This window comes from Ambystoma mexicanum, chromosome 1p (assembly GCF_040938575.1).
Source record: "Ambystoma mexicanum isolate Mex_15411 chromosome 1p, UKY_AmexF1_1, whole genome shotgun sequence".
Taxonomy (NCBI): domain Eukaryota; kingdom Metazoa; phylum Chordata; class Amphibia; order Caudata; family Ambystomatidae; genus Ambystoma; species Ambystoma mexicanum.
Window position 1 is genome coordinate 404,496,298 of NC_090921.1, and position 15,349 is coordinate 404,511,646.

The 15,349-nt window shown below is 47.6% G+C and overlaps 1 protein-coding gene across 5 annotated transcripts in view; it reads right to left on the bottom strand.

Moving 5' to 3' along the window:
- CHERP (calcium homeostasis endoplasmic reticulum protein) overlaps nucleotides 1-15,349 on the bottom strand; it is a 1,035,077-nt gene that overhangs the window by 472,504 nt on the left and 547,224 nt on the right. For 3 of the 5 annotated variants that reach the window (XM_069649194.1, XM_069649193.1, XM_069649191.1), the window contains one exon: nucleotides 13,881-14,310. In XM_069649194.1, coding sequence (XP_069505295.1) covers nucleotides 13,881-14,310 — 430 coding nt within the window. The remainder of the gene's footprint in view (nucleotides 1-13,880; nucleotides 14,311-15,349) is intronic. The other 2 variants (XM_069649195.1, XM_069649192.1) reach the window with 1 other exon arrangement.

Genomic DNA, 15,349 nt, shown 5'->3' on the forward strand with positions numbered 1-15,349 from the left:
GAACCTGTTTAACCTTTTCCTTCCTTAAAGCTTTCCTTTCTACATCAGAATCTGCAAATTATAACTAGTGTGATATATAAATGCAATTACTGTCCTTGTGAATGAAGTCAGCTGAGGGTGTAGGAAATGTGTAAGAAGCATATCCAAAGATTATGCACTAACTTAGTCTGCTTCTGAAAAGTGATTTTAAAGTGTATTTACATTGGTACAACAATTACCTTGTTAAAGAACGCTTATTTAAAACTTGATGTTAAAGAACTATTTATAACTGAAACCTTGAGTATGTGTTATTTGGTTACTTGCATTTACGAATTCCATTGCTACAGCTCTACAGCTCACATTTACCCCTCTTGAGATAGGCCTGGCTGCTCAGTCGCTACCAATTTGTGTAGTACAGACCTACACCAAAAGCTGGGTTACCAAATACCAAGCAGATAAGTGTTGTGTAGTGTAGTCTCACACAGTGTTACACCAATTCTTTCCTAACAATGTGCATGGTGTGTGGCAAGCTCCGGAGACTCCACGTATCATCGTAGTGAACTCCCCACTGCCCTGCGAGGACCGGAGGTTGTGGCCATGGCAGACATGCAGCCCCGTGAAAATGATGAGCGGTGCTAGACGGGAGCCGGGCAGTGAAATAAAGTCATTCAAACAATAAAAATAAAAAAAGTGAGTATACACGCACCTCAGCCTGGGGCACATTGATCCTGGACCCACACGCCCTGCCCAAACTGGACACACTGTGGCCCAGGAGCATCAGGCAGCCATAATAGGAGGCAGAGGTGGCCCCAGATACGTCAGGGCATGAGGTTGTGAGCCAGTGGGCCCGCGCAGTGCCCAACAAAGGGCTCACTGCCTCCCCACCCCATCTTTCTCCCCCGATTGGCCCAAAGCGTGAGCCCAGCACTCAGCAGTAGGGTGTGGAGCCCTCTCCCACTCCTGGGGGATGGCAGGCAAGTGGACTCAACTGCCCAAAGTAGATTTTGCAAACAGCAAGAGGCAATTTACACATCAGTGGCCACAGTGAGGGGGGTGGTCACCCTCCACCTTGGCAGACCCCGGCCCTCTATGTCCAGTCATATCGGAGAGCAGGCGATGGGCCAGACTAGTGAGCAGGGGCCCTCGAGAGGCGGTGGCCCCGGGAGACCCAACATAACCTCAAGGGCACTGGTTCCACTCTAGCGACACCGCAGTCAGGCAGTGACAATAATTAATATATTCTTGGCAGGAGGAATCCCCCCTATCAGAAAAAGACCCTGGAACCACCCACGCACATACGTGATATCCAAACCCACAGGTGCGAGGGGACCACTCCGGTAATGTTAAATCGCGGGAGTCATGTTTTTCAAGATGGCACCCAGCCATCGTTGCTAAAATGGTTCCCGGTCTTCTTTTTTTGCCATGTCTTTGTGGAAAGGTCCTTCTAGAGTTTCCCTTTGCGCACCAGGTTTGGTCACTTTGATCATTGGTCTTTGGCGGGCTTCAGGAGTGAAACCCGCCTCTGGCTCCAGAGTGTCTGGGGTGGGCAGGAAGTGAGGGAGGTGCCAGAAACTCCCTGTGCTTAGTCTCCTAGGAGACCCAAATGCACTCTGGCGTGATTGGCTGGCTGACTCTCTGTAAAGCACAGCCACCCTGCTGGGTGAGTAGCAGCTAGGCTGGAATGAATGGGAGAGAACTGAATAAAAGGAGAATCTCTGCAACTCCTGGACCAGTGGTTTGCCCGTTGAAGCCCTGCTGCAGGTCCGAATCGCCAAATTCGCATCAACAGAGAAGCCCTGCAAAGGACGACTCCTTTGAGTTGGTAGGACCAATCAACTCCCAAGTAAGCCACATGGACACCTATCTCAGAGCTGGTTGCATTTCCTCAGAGTGCTGCAGGAAACCGTAGAGCCAGGGATAGGGCCACCAGATAGTCTGAGTTACTTGGAAGCTGGACAAAAGCGTTTGGAAGAGCCTTCGGAGTCCCACGACGTTGGACCGACCAAGCCTGATACCTCCCGACCCCCCTCAGCGGAGTGTGGGACCTCAGAAGCAAGGACAGTCCACATTGACAGCCAGGACCAACGTTGTTACCAGTGCGGTAGCTGAAACGCGAAACAGCCACTGAAATTGAAGTTTGCCAGTTGCAAGCTTTTTGACTGCCCCAGTGAAGTGCAGGAGTCCCCTGACGTCCTCCCTCTTGTCCCCGCGACTGAGGCCTAGGCACAGCAAGATCTGCAGGAACTGCTAGGAACAGAAGTCATCAGCTGCATCGTTTTCTTCATTGTAAGGTACTGTAAAACAAGACAGAGAACTTACCTATGACAGTGAAAGTGCTTGAAACTTTTGCAACTCACAGGTCTAATCAGCTTGTGACCCAACATAGGATTCTTCTTTTTACAAACTACTCCCAAGAACTTGTGCAGAGACTTTTCTGTTTAATTGCCAGAACCAATTTAACCTATCCAAGACTTTAGCCCATTGACTTGGCCTAGCCTATTAAATTGACTCTTCTGGTGAACTCAACGTATTTACACGGTCTAAGAATAATTGTAGTCTTTTATGTTCTGATAACCTTTGCCGTTTACTCCTCTTGAAAAGTATTGAAGTATATTTGTGTGTTATCATATAATTGCCTCCTTTTAACGAATGCTTTATAACTGACAGATAAATAAATAGGTATTTATCAAAGAATCCTTGAGTGTAAGTTTATTTGAACACCTGTGATTGCAATCCTCTGCGTAACATCATTGCTGCTCACATTCCCCTCTTGAGATGAGCCTGGTTGCTCAACACGCTACCAAAACTGTGTAGTACGGACTTACACCAAAGGTTGGTTTGTTTACACTTGTAGTCCTAGTTGTGTGTAGTGTTCCCAGAGGGAACTGCATACAAACTTTGCCTAACACATTATGTAAAGCAAAAATATTATGAAAAGGGGTACAAGGCCCGTACCATCCGGGCAGCGCGTCTCAGGGGCCAAACAGTGGAACACGCAGTACCTAAAATAAGGGATGATGGAGGTGTTATGCATAGCCAACCTGAAACCATCGCACAACACTTTGGAAGTTATATGCCCAGCTATAGACAGCAAATGGTATGGAGTCGGTAACTGAAACCAGAGATTATCTTGAGAGACTGGTGCTCCCAACACTTAGCTTGGAAGATAGTGCTCCCCTTGAAGCACCTATTTGCGTCAATGAAACTCAAGGCAATCTCCAAGTTGAAGGCTGGCTGGACTCTGGACAAGATGGCTATACCCTGGCCTTCTATAAACATTATGGTCGCTTGCTGGTCGCTTTCATGGCAAAACTCTTCCACAACATGCTAGGCGGTGTGAGGGTTCCAGAATCTTCACACAAGCCCAAATCATAGTTCTCCCCAAGGATGATAAACTGTGGCTCAAATAGGCACATCTAATTAATAAATGTGGACGCCAAGATGTACGTGCTAGCGTCCTGGCAGAAAGACTGAACTCTGTCCTCCCTCAACTTATCCACAACAACCAGGTGGGCTTTATCCGCGACAGGCAAGGAGTGGACAATATATGCAAAACCCTGAACATATTAGCAGGAATTTCGGACAAGGCCGTGGATCCCATCTTGTTGTCAGTCGATGCTGAAAAAGCCTTCGACAGTCTAGTGCAGTTCATGGAAGAAAGTCCTACGATGAGCCCGTCTCTGCCCCAGATGACTTGCTGGAGACTTGGCTCAGTATCGGAATACTCAGGCTAAGGTCATATAAATAAACAATTTAAAAAAAAGAATGGTTGTGGTGGCGTCCCTGGAGTTTTGCCTGAACCCGTCACGGCTGCCAGTCATTGCCACTGATCTCTGCCCTAACGCTAGAACCCGCAGCGGCATCCACAGGTGGGAACTGACAGATACACGGAATGAGATTGGGGGCCATGGAAAGTCTAGATCTGTATGCTGATGATATATTGGCACACATTACACATCCAAGTTCTTCATTTGTAGCTTTCCTAGAGAACCTCCTGAAATACGGCACCTTGTCAGGGTTTAGAATCAACCTTACAAAGTTGCTGGCGCTACCGATATCCGGCCAGAATGACCATACAATGGAAAGCCCTAGCCACTCTTGGCCTACGGGCTGACTACCACTATAAAATACCTAAGGATTTTTCTCACCTCTAAATACACCAACATGTTCATGGCCAATTACATCCCCCCCCAGCTCCTAAGGGACAAAATCAAACAGGATCTCCAGAAATGGTCAAAGTCGACGCTCTCCTGGGCGGCATGCCTCACGACGATAAAAGAGTAGTTTCTTACCTGGAACTCCATTTCTCCATCGTTGGTATCTTTCATGGATTCACATGCTTAGAATATTTCCCGTCAGGCTGGGAACCCGCGGTATCTTTATTAAAGCGTTTTCCACTGGAAAAAACTCGACACTTGTGTCCTATTGACATCCTTTTGGGATGCTTACGCATGGCCCAATAGGACGTACGGTATAAATAGCCCCGCCCCCACAGCTCCCTTCAGATTTTAACCCCCAAAGTAGAGGCAATATCATGTTTACATTCAGGGGAGGCTGGCGGGCGCATGTGAATCCATGAAAGATACTAATGCTGGAGAAATGGAGTTACAGGTATGAAGCTACTCCCTTCTCCAGCATTGGATCTTTCATGGATTCACATGCTTAGAATAGATTACAATGCAGTATCCTTCTATTTGGAGGCGTGTAATGCAAACCAATACCATAGGAATGCAAACAGAAAACCACAAGAAAAAGCATTAACAAGCATGGTACATTAAAACTGGCACCCCACTTTGTGGGGGCTTACCTTACTGAAACAGGTGTTGCAGGACTGCCCGTCCCATCTGCACATCTGCTCCATGCTGTTGCGCTAGGCAGTAATGCCGAGTAAATGTATGAATGTATGCAGCACCGACCAGGAGGCCGCCTGACAGACATCCACCAGCGGAATTCCCGACCACAATGCCGCTGATGACGCGGTGGATCTTGTCGAATGAGCCTTCGGACGCCTCTCCAGAGGCTTCCCTGCTTTAGAGTGACAGAAGGCAATAGCAGGCGAAACCCAGCGGGATAGTCCTTGTTTGGAGATTGGTCTTCCCTTTACTGAGGGTCCGTAAGCCAAAAACAGTTGTCTCGTACGCCTGGAATCTTGAGTACGACTCAGATAAAACTTCAATGCTCTTTTGACGTCCAACGTATGGAGAGCCTTCTCTGACAAAGAAGTAGCCACCGCGAAGAATGCTGGTTGCACAATAGAAGAGTGCTTATGGAATGTAGTTGGTACCTTCGGAATAAAATGAGGGTTAGTGGCTAACACCACCTTGCCCTTGTAGAAACTTAAGTTTCGGGGATCAATCACCAGCGCTTGCAGCTCCGACATTCTTCTTGCTGAAGTAATGGCCACCAAGAAGGCCATTTTCCACAACAGAAATTTCAGGGGTGATGACGACAGGCTCGAATGGAGCCTCCATTAGCCCTGATAGCACCAGATTGAGACTCCAACCAGGAGGGAACTTCTTGGCCAGAGGAAAAGTCCGAAATAAACCTCTCAGAAAATGTTTGATTAGTCGATCACTGAACAACGGAGTTGAGTGCCTCTTCAGAGTAAACCTAGAAATGGCCACCAGGTGAACTTTTATGGAGGAGAAAGACAAACCTCTTCTCGCCAAGTGTAGTAAATAAGGCAAAACTTGCTCTGATGAAATGTTTAGAGGGTCCATCCCAGGCTGATCCTTACACCACACACAATCTTTTCCACTTGCATGCATATGACACATTCATGGACGGAGCTCGTGCCGCCTCTAAAATGCGGCGACAATCTCTAGAAATGTTCAGCGAACCAAACTTGGAGAAGTCAGGAGCCAAGCCGTCGGGCTGAGGGAGCCCGGGTCGTGATGCCAAATTGCTCCCTTGTCTTGGAAGAGAAGATCCGGCGTCACTTGTAATCTCATCGGTTCTAACACTGATAGATGGAGCAGGTCCGAAAACCACAGCTGCCTGGCCCTGTGAGGGGCAATCAGAATCACACGGCATGGATATTTCTGAATCCACTGGAGGGTCCATCGAATGAGCAGAAATGGAGGGAACGCATATGCGAACTTGCCCGTCCACGGGAAGGAGAACGCATACCCAGAGAATTGGGCTGCAGCCGTCTGATGGCGAACTGCTTGCACTTTTTGTTCTCCTGGGTTGCGAAGAGATCCAGCGAAGGACGACCCCATTTTCTGAAGATTATCAACACTTGCTGATCATTCAGCTGCTACTCGTAGAGTTGGCTCATCTCTCTGCTGAGAGAGTCCACCGGTACATTCTTCACCCCTGGCAGGTGAAACGCCACGATGCAGATGTCTTGTTCGAGGGCCCAATGCCATAGCTCCTGAGCCTCGCTCGAAAGCACTCTGGAATGAGTGCCCCCTTGTTTCCTGGGGTAGAACATCGTGGTCGTGTTATCCGTTAACACTCTCACAACCGATCCCCGTATGCGCAGCAAAAACGATCTCAGAGCCCAACGAACAGCTCTTAGTTCCAGTACATTGATGTGAAAGTTCGCTTCACCTGGGGATCCTTGAACTTGTAAAGACCCCAGATGAGCTCCACATCCTGTTTGGGAGGCATCCGTCACAATTGTGGATTGAAATTCTGGCTCTAACAGAGGCATCCCCTTTGTCAGATTGTCTGAGAGTTGCCACCACTGAAGATCTTTCAGTAGGTCGCTGTTGATCATCACTTTGTTGGACCACAATCCGCGACTTTGAGACCATCGGTCCGCCAGAAATTCTTGTATTGGCTTCATGAAGAGACAGTTCTTCACTAACAGGATACATGAAGCCATGGCTCCTAGAAGCGGCATGTAGCCTCTGACTGACATTCTGGTTCCAGCTCTCCACTCCTCCGCTTTCTGCTCGAGTTTCTGAACTCTCTCTATAGAAGGTTTTACCAGTCCTGACTAGGTTTGGAATTCCGTGCCCAAAAACACCTTGCTCCTGGAGGGAGAGGGAAAGGATTTCTCGAAATTGACTGCGAAGCCCAACCGCTGTTTCAGCTGCATGGTAACGTCGAGGCTTGCCTGCACTGCTGCCGCCGGCGACGAGCCCCTTATTAGCCAGTCGTCCAGGTAAGGGTAGACGTGATGAACTTCTTGTCGTAGCCATGCCGCCACCGGGGCCAAACATTTCGTAAACGTCCTGGGAGACGATTTTAGACCGAATGGGAGCACTTTGAATTGGTAATGACTCTGGCCCACCACAAACCTCAGGAATTTTCTGTGCTGCCGACGCATGGGTATGTGGAAATATGCGTCTTGTAAGTCCAACGACGCCAGAAAATCCCCCGGTTGTATCGATCGGGTGACCTCCTGAAGCGTAAGCATCTTGAACTTCAGGCGTTGTAGAGTCTTGTTGCAAGCTCGAAGGTCCAGAATGGGTCGCGACTTGGCGTTGGTTTTTCTTACCACGAAGTAACGTGAGTAGACCCCCAGGCCTCTCTCTGCCACCGGAACCAATTCTATAGCCCCTTTTTGCACCATAAGCACTACCTCCTGCTTTAAGATGTGAAGATGGGGTTGCACCGAATACACGGGAGGAATGGGCGATGGCGTGATCTTGAATTGCAAAGAGTGGCCTAGTTTCACTGTGTCCAACACCCAACGATCTGATGTAATCCTTTCCCATTCGTTGACGCAATGGGACACACCTCCTCCCAGGACGTCTTGAAGATTGTCATTGCTGAGATTTTGATTGCTTACTCTTCGTAGACGAAGACTGTCCTCTCCTTCTAGAAGTCTGGAAATCACAGCTTCTCTGTGTCGCCTGGACAGTTCGCCTGTATTCCTGGGAGTAGTATGCCAATCTATTGAAATTCCGGTCTCTGGATCTGACAAATCGAGAATTCTCAAGCTCCGCGGAAGAGGCGAAAAGGCTGAAATGCTCGTCCACTTTGTAATGCCCCCAGTGACCTTGCCGTATCTGAATCCTCCTTCATGCCCTTGAGGGCTTTGTCCATCTTCTCCCCAAGTAACTGCTCACCTTCACAGGGCATGTCTAGCACTTTATAATGGAATTCCGGCCTAAAGTCTGTACATTTTAACCAGGCCTGCCTTCTTAGTACCACACTATTATTTATTTGCTTGAATCCTGACTCTGCCAAATCCACAGCGATGTTGATGCTGAGATTTGATGCCTTCTCACCTTCACGCACCAGTAGCATAGCTGTCTTTCGGTGTTCTTCGGGCAAGTGCTCTAAGATGGGGGCCAGGCAATGCAACATTTCACGGTCGTATCGTGCCAGAATAGCTAACGAATTAGCTGCCTTGACCGTTGTCGCTCCATCTTTTAAGACTTTCTTACCATCCTGTCTTCTAGCTTCACTGTCCGGAGGTAGCCTTTCTGCTAGCCGCCGCTGACACCACTGATTCAGGAGAGGGCTGTGCGGTCAAACACTTCGGTGTAGAGTCTGGAGCCTTAAACTTTTTTTCTAACCTGCCATTGATTGCAGGCTCTGAAAATGGATGGCGCATGGTACGCAATCCTTGCTGCCAAACGTGGTCCAGAATCAGGACCGAGAAGATTGACTTCCTTCTCTTCCCCATATGGTCAAATAAGAAGCATTCCTTCTTTTCTTCCTCTGGGGGCAGACCAAATTCAACACAGGCTTTCGCCATCATCGCATGAAAGGCTCCGATGTCATCTGGAGTAAACGTTGTGCCGGGCTTCTAGGAGCTTCCGCGTCTCCATCCGATTCCCACGTAGTGTCTCTCGACGGCGATTATGAAATGTCCGAGATTGAGTCCCTGGGGCCTTGATCCGACTCAGGGTCCTGTAGCTCACCCTCTTCTGGATGTAAACGGGGAGGTTCTTCATTGACCGGATGGGAGAGCGTCAACTCAGCCGTTGACATTGAACGTGGAGCGGGGCCTGCCGCATCGACGAGGGGTGTCACCGGAGGCGCACCCATAGGAGACAGTCTTGTATCCAACTGGCTTAAGAGGGACTGCAGCATAGATAAAACTTGCAATGATAACATCGACTGCGGATTTAGTAGAGAAGACGTAGGAGGAACATCTTGGATCCCTGACATCGTCGACGGGCCAACGCCCTGTAAGCCGAGATCTGATGGATGAACCACTGATTCCCGCTCCCCCTCCATCGACGACACCGATAGCGCCGACTCCTGCTCTAATAGAGTATCCGGCAGAACTGCGTCATACACTGTCGTTTGCCAAGTCTCTGGCAGGCCCACCATCGACAATGAAAACCTCAGAGTTTCTACTTCTCCCTTATCGATCGCCGCCACTGGTGTCGACGACACTACCGCAGGGATTGACTGTGCGAACTATTTTGGAGCAGTCGACGACCGGACTCCTGTTGACGGCACTGGCAGTTGTGGAGCAGACTTTTTAGGCGATCCTGCCTTTAAGTCTCTAGGCCGGTGTTTAGAAGATTTCCCTACTCGAGGAAGACCTATGAGGGTCTCCTGAGGAGTGCCTTGAAGGCTCCTTTCCATCCTTTTGTGCAGTAGATGAAGACAAAGATTTCTCTCTTACGGCCTTGATCCAAACGACCATGTTTTGACGATGAAGGATCGTCCTTCGTTTTCCCTGACGAGGAACGACTCTTCTCCGTAGGCTGAGGCTTCTTTGCCCGAGGCTCAGCAGACACTGACCGGCGAGGGACTACAGGGCACTTCGGTCTGTTCAATGCCAGACTGCGCACCAATCCTACCTCAGATGGAGGGTAGGCCCCTTCGTTAAGCCACGATATTAGATGCAGATTACGGTATCTCAACGTTTTTTGTGAGAAACCCTTGCAGATATCACAGGTGTCCGCAGAGTGATGAGGGTAGAGACAATAAAGGCAATCCATGTGCCCGTCCCCCTCAAACTTTCTTCATTCCACACGTGGCACACAGGCGGAACAGCGCTTTCCCCGAAAGTACAACCTAACAAAGTGTACAAACACAAGGTGATCCAGACTACTTTGGAGACGGATGAAATCTGAAGGGAGCCGCGGGGGTGGGGCTATTTATACTGTACGTCCTATTGGGCCATGCGTAAGCGTCCCAAAAGGACGTCAATAGGACACAAAAGTGTCGAGTTTTTTCCAATGGAAACCGCTTTAATAAAGATACCGAGGGTTCCCAGCCTGACGACGGGGAATATTCTAAGCATGTGAATCCATGAGAGATCCCATGCTGGAGAAATTAATGTACTTTCTAGACTATTATTCTCGTTTCTTACCGACTGTTTCACGAGGAGGTCAAATGAACTCTCGCCTTACTCGACAGAGAATAGCATATACCACATTGACCTTGCCCAGGGATAAGGGAGGCCTGGGTTTCACAAGATTTTTAGAGTACTACTGGGCAGCCCAACTCTGCTAGAAAACACCCTATTCATACCAGTCACTCTAGTGGAATGGCTCTGGGTCCTGTACAGGAGACTACCACTCAATCCAAAACCCCCCACTGCTCTTATCTTAATGAAATTTGTAGAGCTGAACATAAGCCTGAGGGCATCTTGGCGCTAACGAGAAGAGGTCGAACCAATCCACAGAAAGGTCTTTAGTGCACAACAAATCGAGATTTGAGGCTCCGTGCTGCGCAGAGGGAGGGGAAGCTGGTTCCAGACTTTTGCCGCAATCGCTGAGAAAGCACGCCCACCCGCACAAGCAAGCCTGAACCTCAGGGGTTGTAAAATCCATACAACGGAGAGGCCTAGAAGGAATATACAGAACAAATTTGTTCTGAAGAAATTCAGCGGCAAGTCCATAAATGGCCTTGTGCAGGACACACAGTGCTTTAAACCTAATACCTTGCTTGACAGAAAGCCAGTGGAGTTTCCGTAGCAGCAGTGTCATGTGCACACCCCAAGGAGGACGAAGAACAGCCCTGGCAGCTGCATTTTGTAGCAGCTGAAGGCGCCGCAGAAGATGTTTGGGGAGGGCCAGGTAGAGGGCATTACAATAGTCGATGTTGCTAATGACTAACGAGGAAACAGGGGTGTGGAACCTGGCCGGGATACATGGTAGAACTTTGCAGAGAGTCCGTAATTTAAAGTGCGCTTTTTGACCTGAAAGCAAGAACTGGTCGGCCATGGACAGAGAAACCGAGATTTTAACACCAAGGTCTTTTAACGATGAGACAGGCTGAGGGGAAAAGGGCAAGACTCTTGCCAAAACTCTGGGGATCAAAACAGAGAGGCAGATGAGGAACTCACCACCAACACCTCTGTTTTTCCACCATTAAGCTTAAGCCAGTTTCTCGCCATCCATTCACCAATAGCTAGAAAGCAGTTTTTCAACTGGCCTGCCGATTCAGAATTAGTGAGATCCGGCCACACAATGATTTGGGTATCATCGGCATAAGAGTAATAAAGCAGGCCAAAAGCATGAATTATAGCCAGAAGGGGTCGAATATAGAGATTAAATAAAGTGGCGGACAGCAAGGAGCCCTGAGGACAACCAGAAAGCAGAGATGGCCTGAGAGCAGAAAGGAGGAAGGGAAACAGACTGAGTGCATCCAGACAAAAAGGAGGAAAACCAAGCCAGTACTTCGCCAGAAAGACCGTCGGTGGAAAGCCGGGAGATCAGGGCATGGTGGTCGATGGCATCAAAAGCTGCTGATAAATCAAGCAGAATCAAGGCACCCACCCTGATCAACCACTGCTCGGTCCTTTGGCACATACGGAAAACCTCTACCTACTTGAAGGGTATCACATTGTGGCAGTCCCCCATCAGCTGCACCTGGGCCCCTTCGCGCCCGATCAATGTTAATTCCTAGAGGTTCAAATCCCACTATGAGGCAGCCCTAACCAAATCCCACTATGAGGCAGCACTAACCAGAGCGGGCCACCTATGGAAAGATGGGCATTTTCTGCCCAAATTCAAACTGGAAAATGCTGTGGGAATAACTGATATCTCCCCTTTGACATTTCTCCAATTGAAGGGAGCCCTTACAGACCGCTGCTGGGTGCATAAACTCTCCTGCCCGTTATCCACATTTGAGCATGTCATTAACTCATTCTCTGATTCGAAGGGACACATTTCTGCTTTGGACAAGGCCCTCCTAACTATGGGCCACATCCTCTTACCGAGCACCCAAAACAGATGGTCCATGGACTTGCAGCTGTCAGAAGACACCGACACTTGCAAGTCCATTTATAAGGCAGTCCTCCACCATTGCGATGCAATATAAAATGCATAAAACCAGGATTCTGTTCAGATGGCACTTGAACCCCCTCCAACCCCAAGAGACTCGAGACTCAATGATGTACCCCAATGTCAGCCCTCTGTGCTGGCAAAATTGCGGGACACCAGCACATACTGGCATATATGGTGGGACTGCTCGCTAGTACGCAACTACTGAAAAGAGGAAATGTCCTGGTTAAGGGACAGATAACGTCAACAGAGCCCTATTGCCCTTACTTGAATTGTTTAGCAATGATGAACACGATGGCAAACACACACTGCTCTGACACATGAAGGGAACTTTACTATTAGCGGCTAGAGTATGCATCACCCTCCATTCGAAGAGGAACCGCTTCCCGACCGGCCACGAATAGCTGATCAAAGCACACAAAATGTATCAAATGGAAAGCCTCCGCATTTATGCAAGTCGTGCACACACATTGACACAGAATGGAATACTATCGACTAAACAAAAGCAAGGGGCCCACACCATAGAAGACTTGCACTATACCCATGCAGTGAGAGTCTGATGGGGGATAGGAGATGGTAAGATGTTTAAGTGTTATGAACCCGTTGAACAGTTTGATCAACATCACACGATGCTGGTAGCACTATGTTGTTGTCAGGACTAACTGCACTAGCACGTACTTGGTTCTTGCTTGTCGAAATGCGCATGCTAACAGTGTAATGTACCATCTGATTGCCAGCACCGTGACCTTCTGTAATGTGTAAAGAAATTAATATACCAATAAAAACATTTAAAAACAAAATAAAGTTAGGACAGGTTACAAAACAAAGCAAACAGATTGGGGATTCATGGAAACTATGTAGGTAAAGTGGCTAAAATAGAAATCTTTACAAACAAAGGTGAGAGACAGGAAGAAGTTTGTTGAGTACAAAGCGGTAAGGGGTGGGATGGTATGTGAGTGGGGTTTTTGATGGGGGTGGCCGAGCGTACAGGAGTGTGATCAGGGAATCAAATTTATCAGGGTGTGGGGATGTCCCCATACAACAGCAGGGTGGGGTTGCAACAGGTAGTGGGTTGCAGGGGTGTGCCCCAAAAAAAGAGAATGGTTGGGGGAGATGACCGGTTGAACAGAAGGATATTGCCTGCAGCACCAAAACCAGACTCAGGGAAACTGGGTCTCTGCAAACGTGGGCTGTAGGCAATTTTATTGGAACTCTTTGATGTATGAAATTTGCTTCTCTGTAAATGTTATCCCTGTGATTATTGTTCTCTGAATGTAATACATACCGGGGAAGGAACACTTCTTTTAAAACGGTCCTGTATTTTTATTCAGTATTCTTATTACTAGGGTAATTATGATATGGACTGATTACATTTCAGAATGAACCTAGTGCATAGGTCAAGCTTTCAGCACCACAGTGCTACTGGCATAGTTAGATGATGTAAAGTAGGACAGTTTTTAAATTTACTATAGGTCAATTCACAGTGCAATCGAAATAGCACAATAGAGACATTGAAAGCTCAAATACCCTATCCAGAGTCAATGTGGTAATATAAGCCTGTTTTGAGCCTCTAAAGATTCTACAACACAGAAAGGGACAAAGCATTTTTTGGCACTGAAAACCCTTAAAAACTTAAGTCTTGTTTCAAGCAGTTTTCATATTTGGATCCCAGTGCCTCTACTACCACCATCTCGGCCCATAATGCAACAGAAGACAAATTAGCAGTATATTGAGAAAATCTCCACTTACCCCCTTGGAACTCTCCCTGTGGAAAATCAAAGCGGTGGGGAAATGGTGGCCTTTCGAAGGGGTGGCGGGGTTGGAACTCATCCTGCATGAAGCGAGGGGGAAAGCGGTTGAAATTGTGAGGATGTGGAGGCTGGTTGAACTGTGGGTGTTGCTGATGAGGAGGAAATGGCCCACGAAAATGAGGAGGCCTCTGCATGCGGAACGGGGGCTCTCTCTGTCCACCACCCCATGGTGACTGTTCATGCTGATTGTTCCATGGTGTATCAAATTGGTTGTTCCAGTTGGGATCTGGCTGGTTACCCCAGGGTGCCTCACGCTGGTTGTTCCAGTTTCCATCTCTCTCTTCATTCCACATCCCTTCATGGCTGTTGTTCCAAGGGGGGCCATGGAGTGGACCCTGGTGATGAGGGTAAGGAGGCTGGTCACAAGGCTACAAAATAAAGAACCAATAAAACAGTCTGCCTTTAAACTATCAGAGCACTATGAAGTATACAAAAAATGTCTAAACTAGTTTAGGAGCACTTCACTCAAATCATCTCCCAAGAGGGACCATGAAGAATTGAGATTTGATAGGAAGTTGAGGTTACAATAACCAATTAAATATTCACACGAACCACCCATTTCAGGGCAACAAAAACTGAGGTGCGTTATCTTGTTTCTGTATAGCACATTGTATTGGTATTTGAAATAGTTCATTTGTAGTTGAATAATGAATCCTTTACTTTCCTTAGCATTGATTTGGTATCCTAATTTTCATTTGGCACGAGTACCTTAATTCACTCCATCGAGTAGCATTCATGTTTATAAAAATCTTTTATATTTGAGGATATTTAGTGATCTCACAACAGATTGTGAAGCTATGTGTGATGTAATTAGTCATAAAAACAGAAATCACTCTCCACTAAGAGTGCACAATCTTTGAATTCTCCTTCATATATTCCCCCAATTTGAGCATTTTCTACTGTATGCAAGATATGCGCCAGAAAGAGTGAAGGGATGTCAAATGTTATTCACAGGAAACCTACTACAAGAGCAGTGTCACAAAGCCTTTCCACACTGACCTGTCAATGTGATACATAGCCGTTCAAAAGGAAACTAAGCTCCAAGGAATCCAAGATGGATTTTCGAATTATCCCTGTGGAAAGATTCTGAGAGGCCACACTATTCTGGTGAACAGGTAAAGACAATAACGTCCAGCCAAACCCTAACTGGGTAGTGACACTGAGCAGAAAGGCTTAGAAAGTGGGAAAGTGGTAAAAGGTTTAGTTAAGCGCACCCAGAACACTCTTAATACAAGTTAGACAGAAAGTTTTAAAATGTTATTTATTTAGGCCTTTGTTAGGTAGGAATTTGTGCAGTCCAATTGGTGTGGGAATACACAAGACTTATCTCCTTGGTATTAGACCCCCTTTTAATATAAGCCTGTACTACACAAATTGGTAGTGTGACTGAGCAGCCAGGGTGATCTT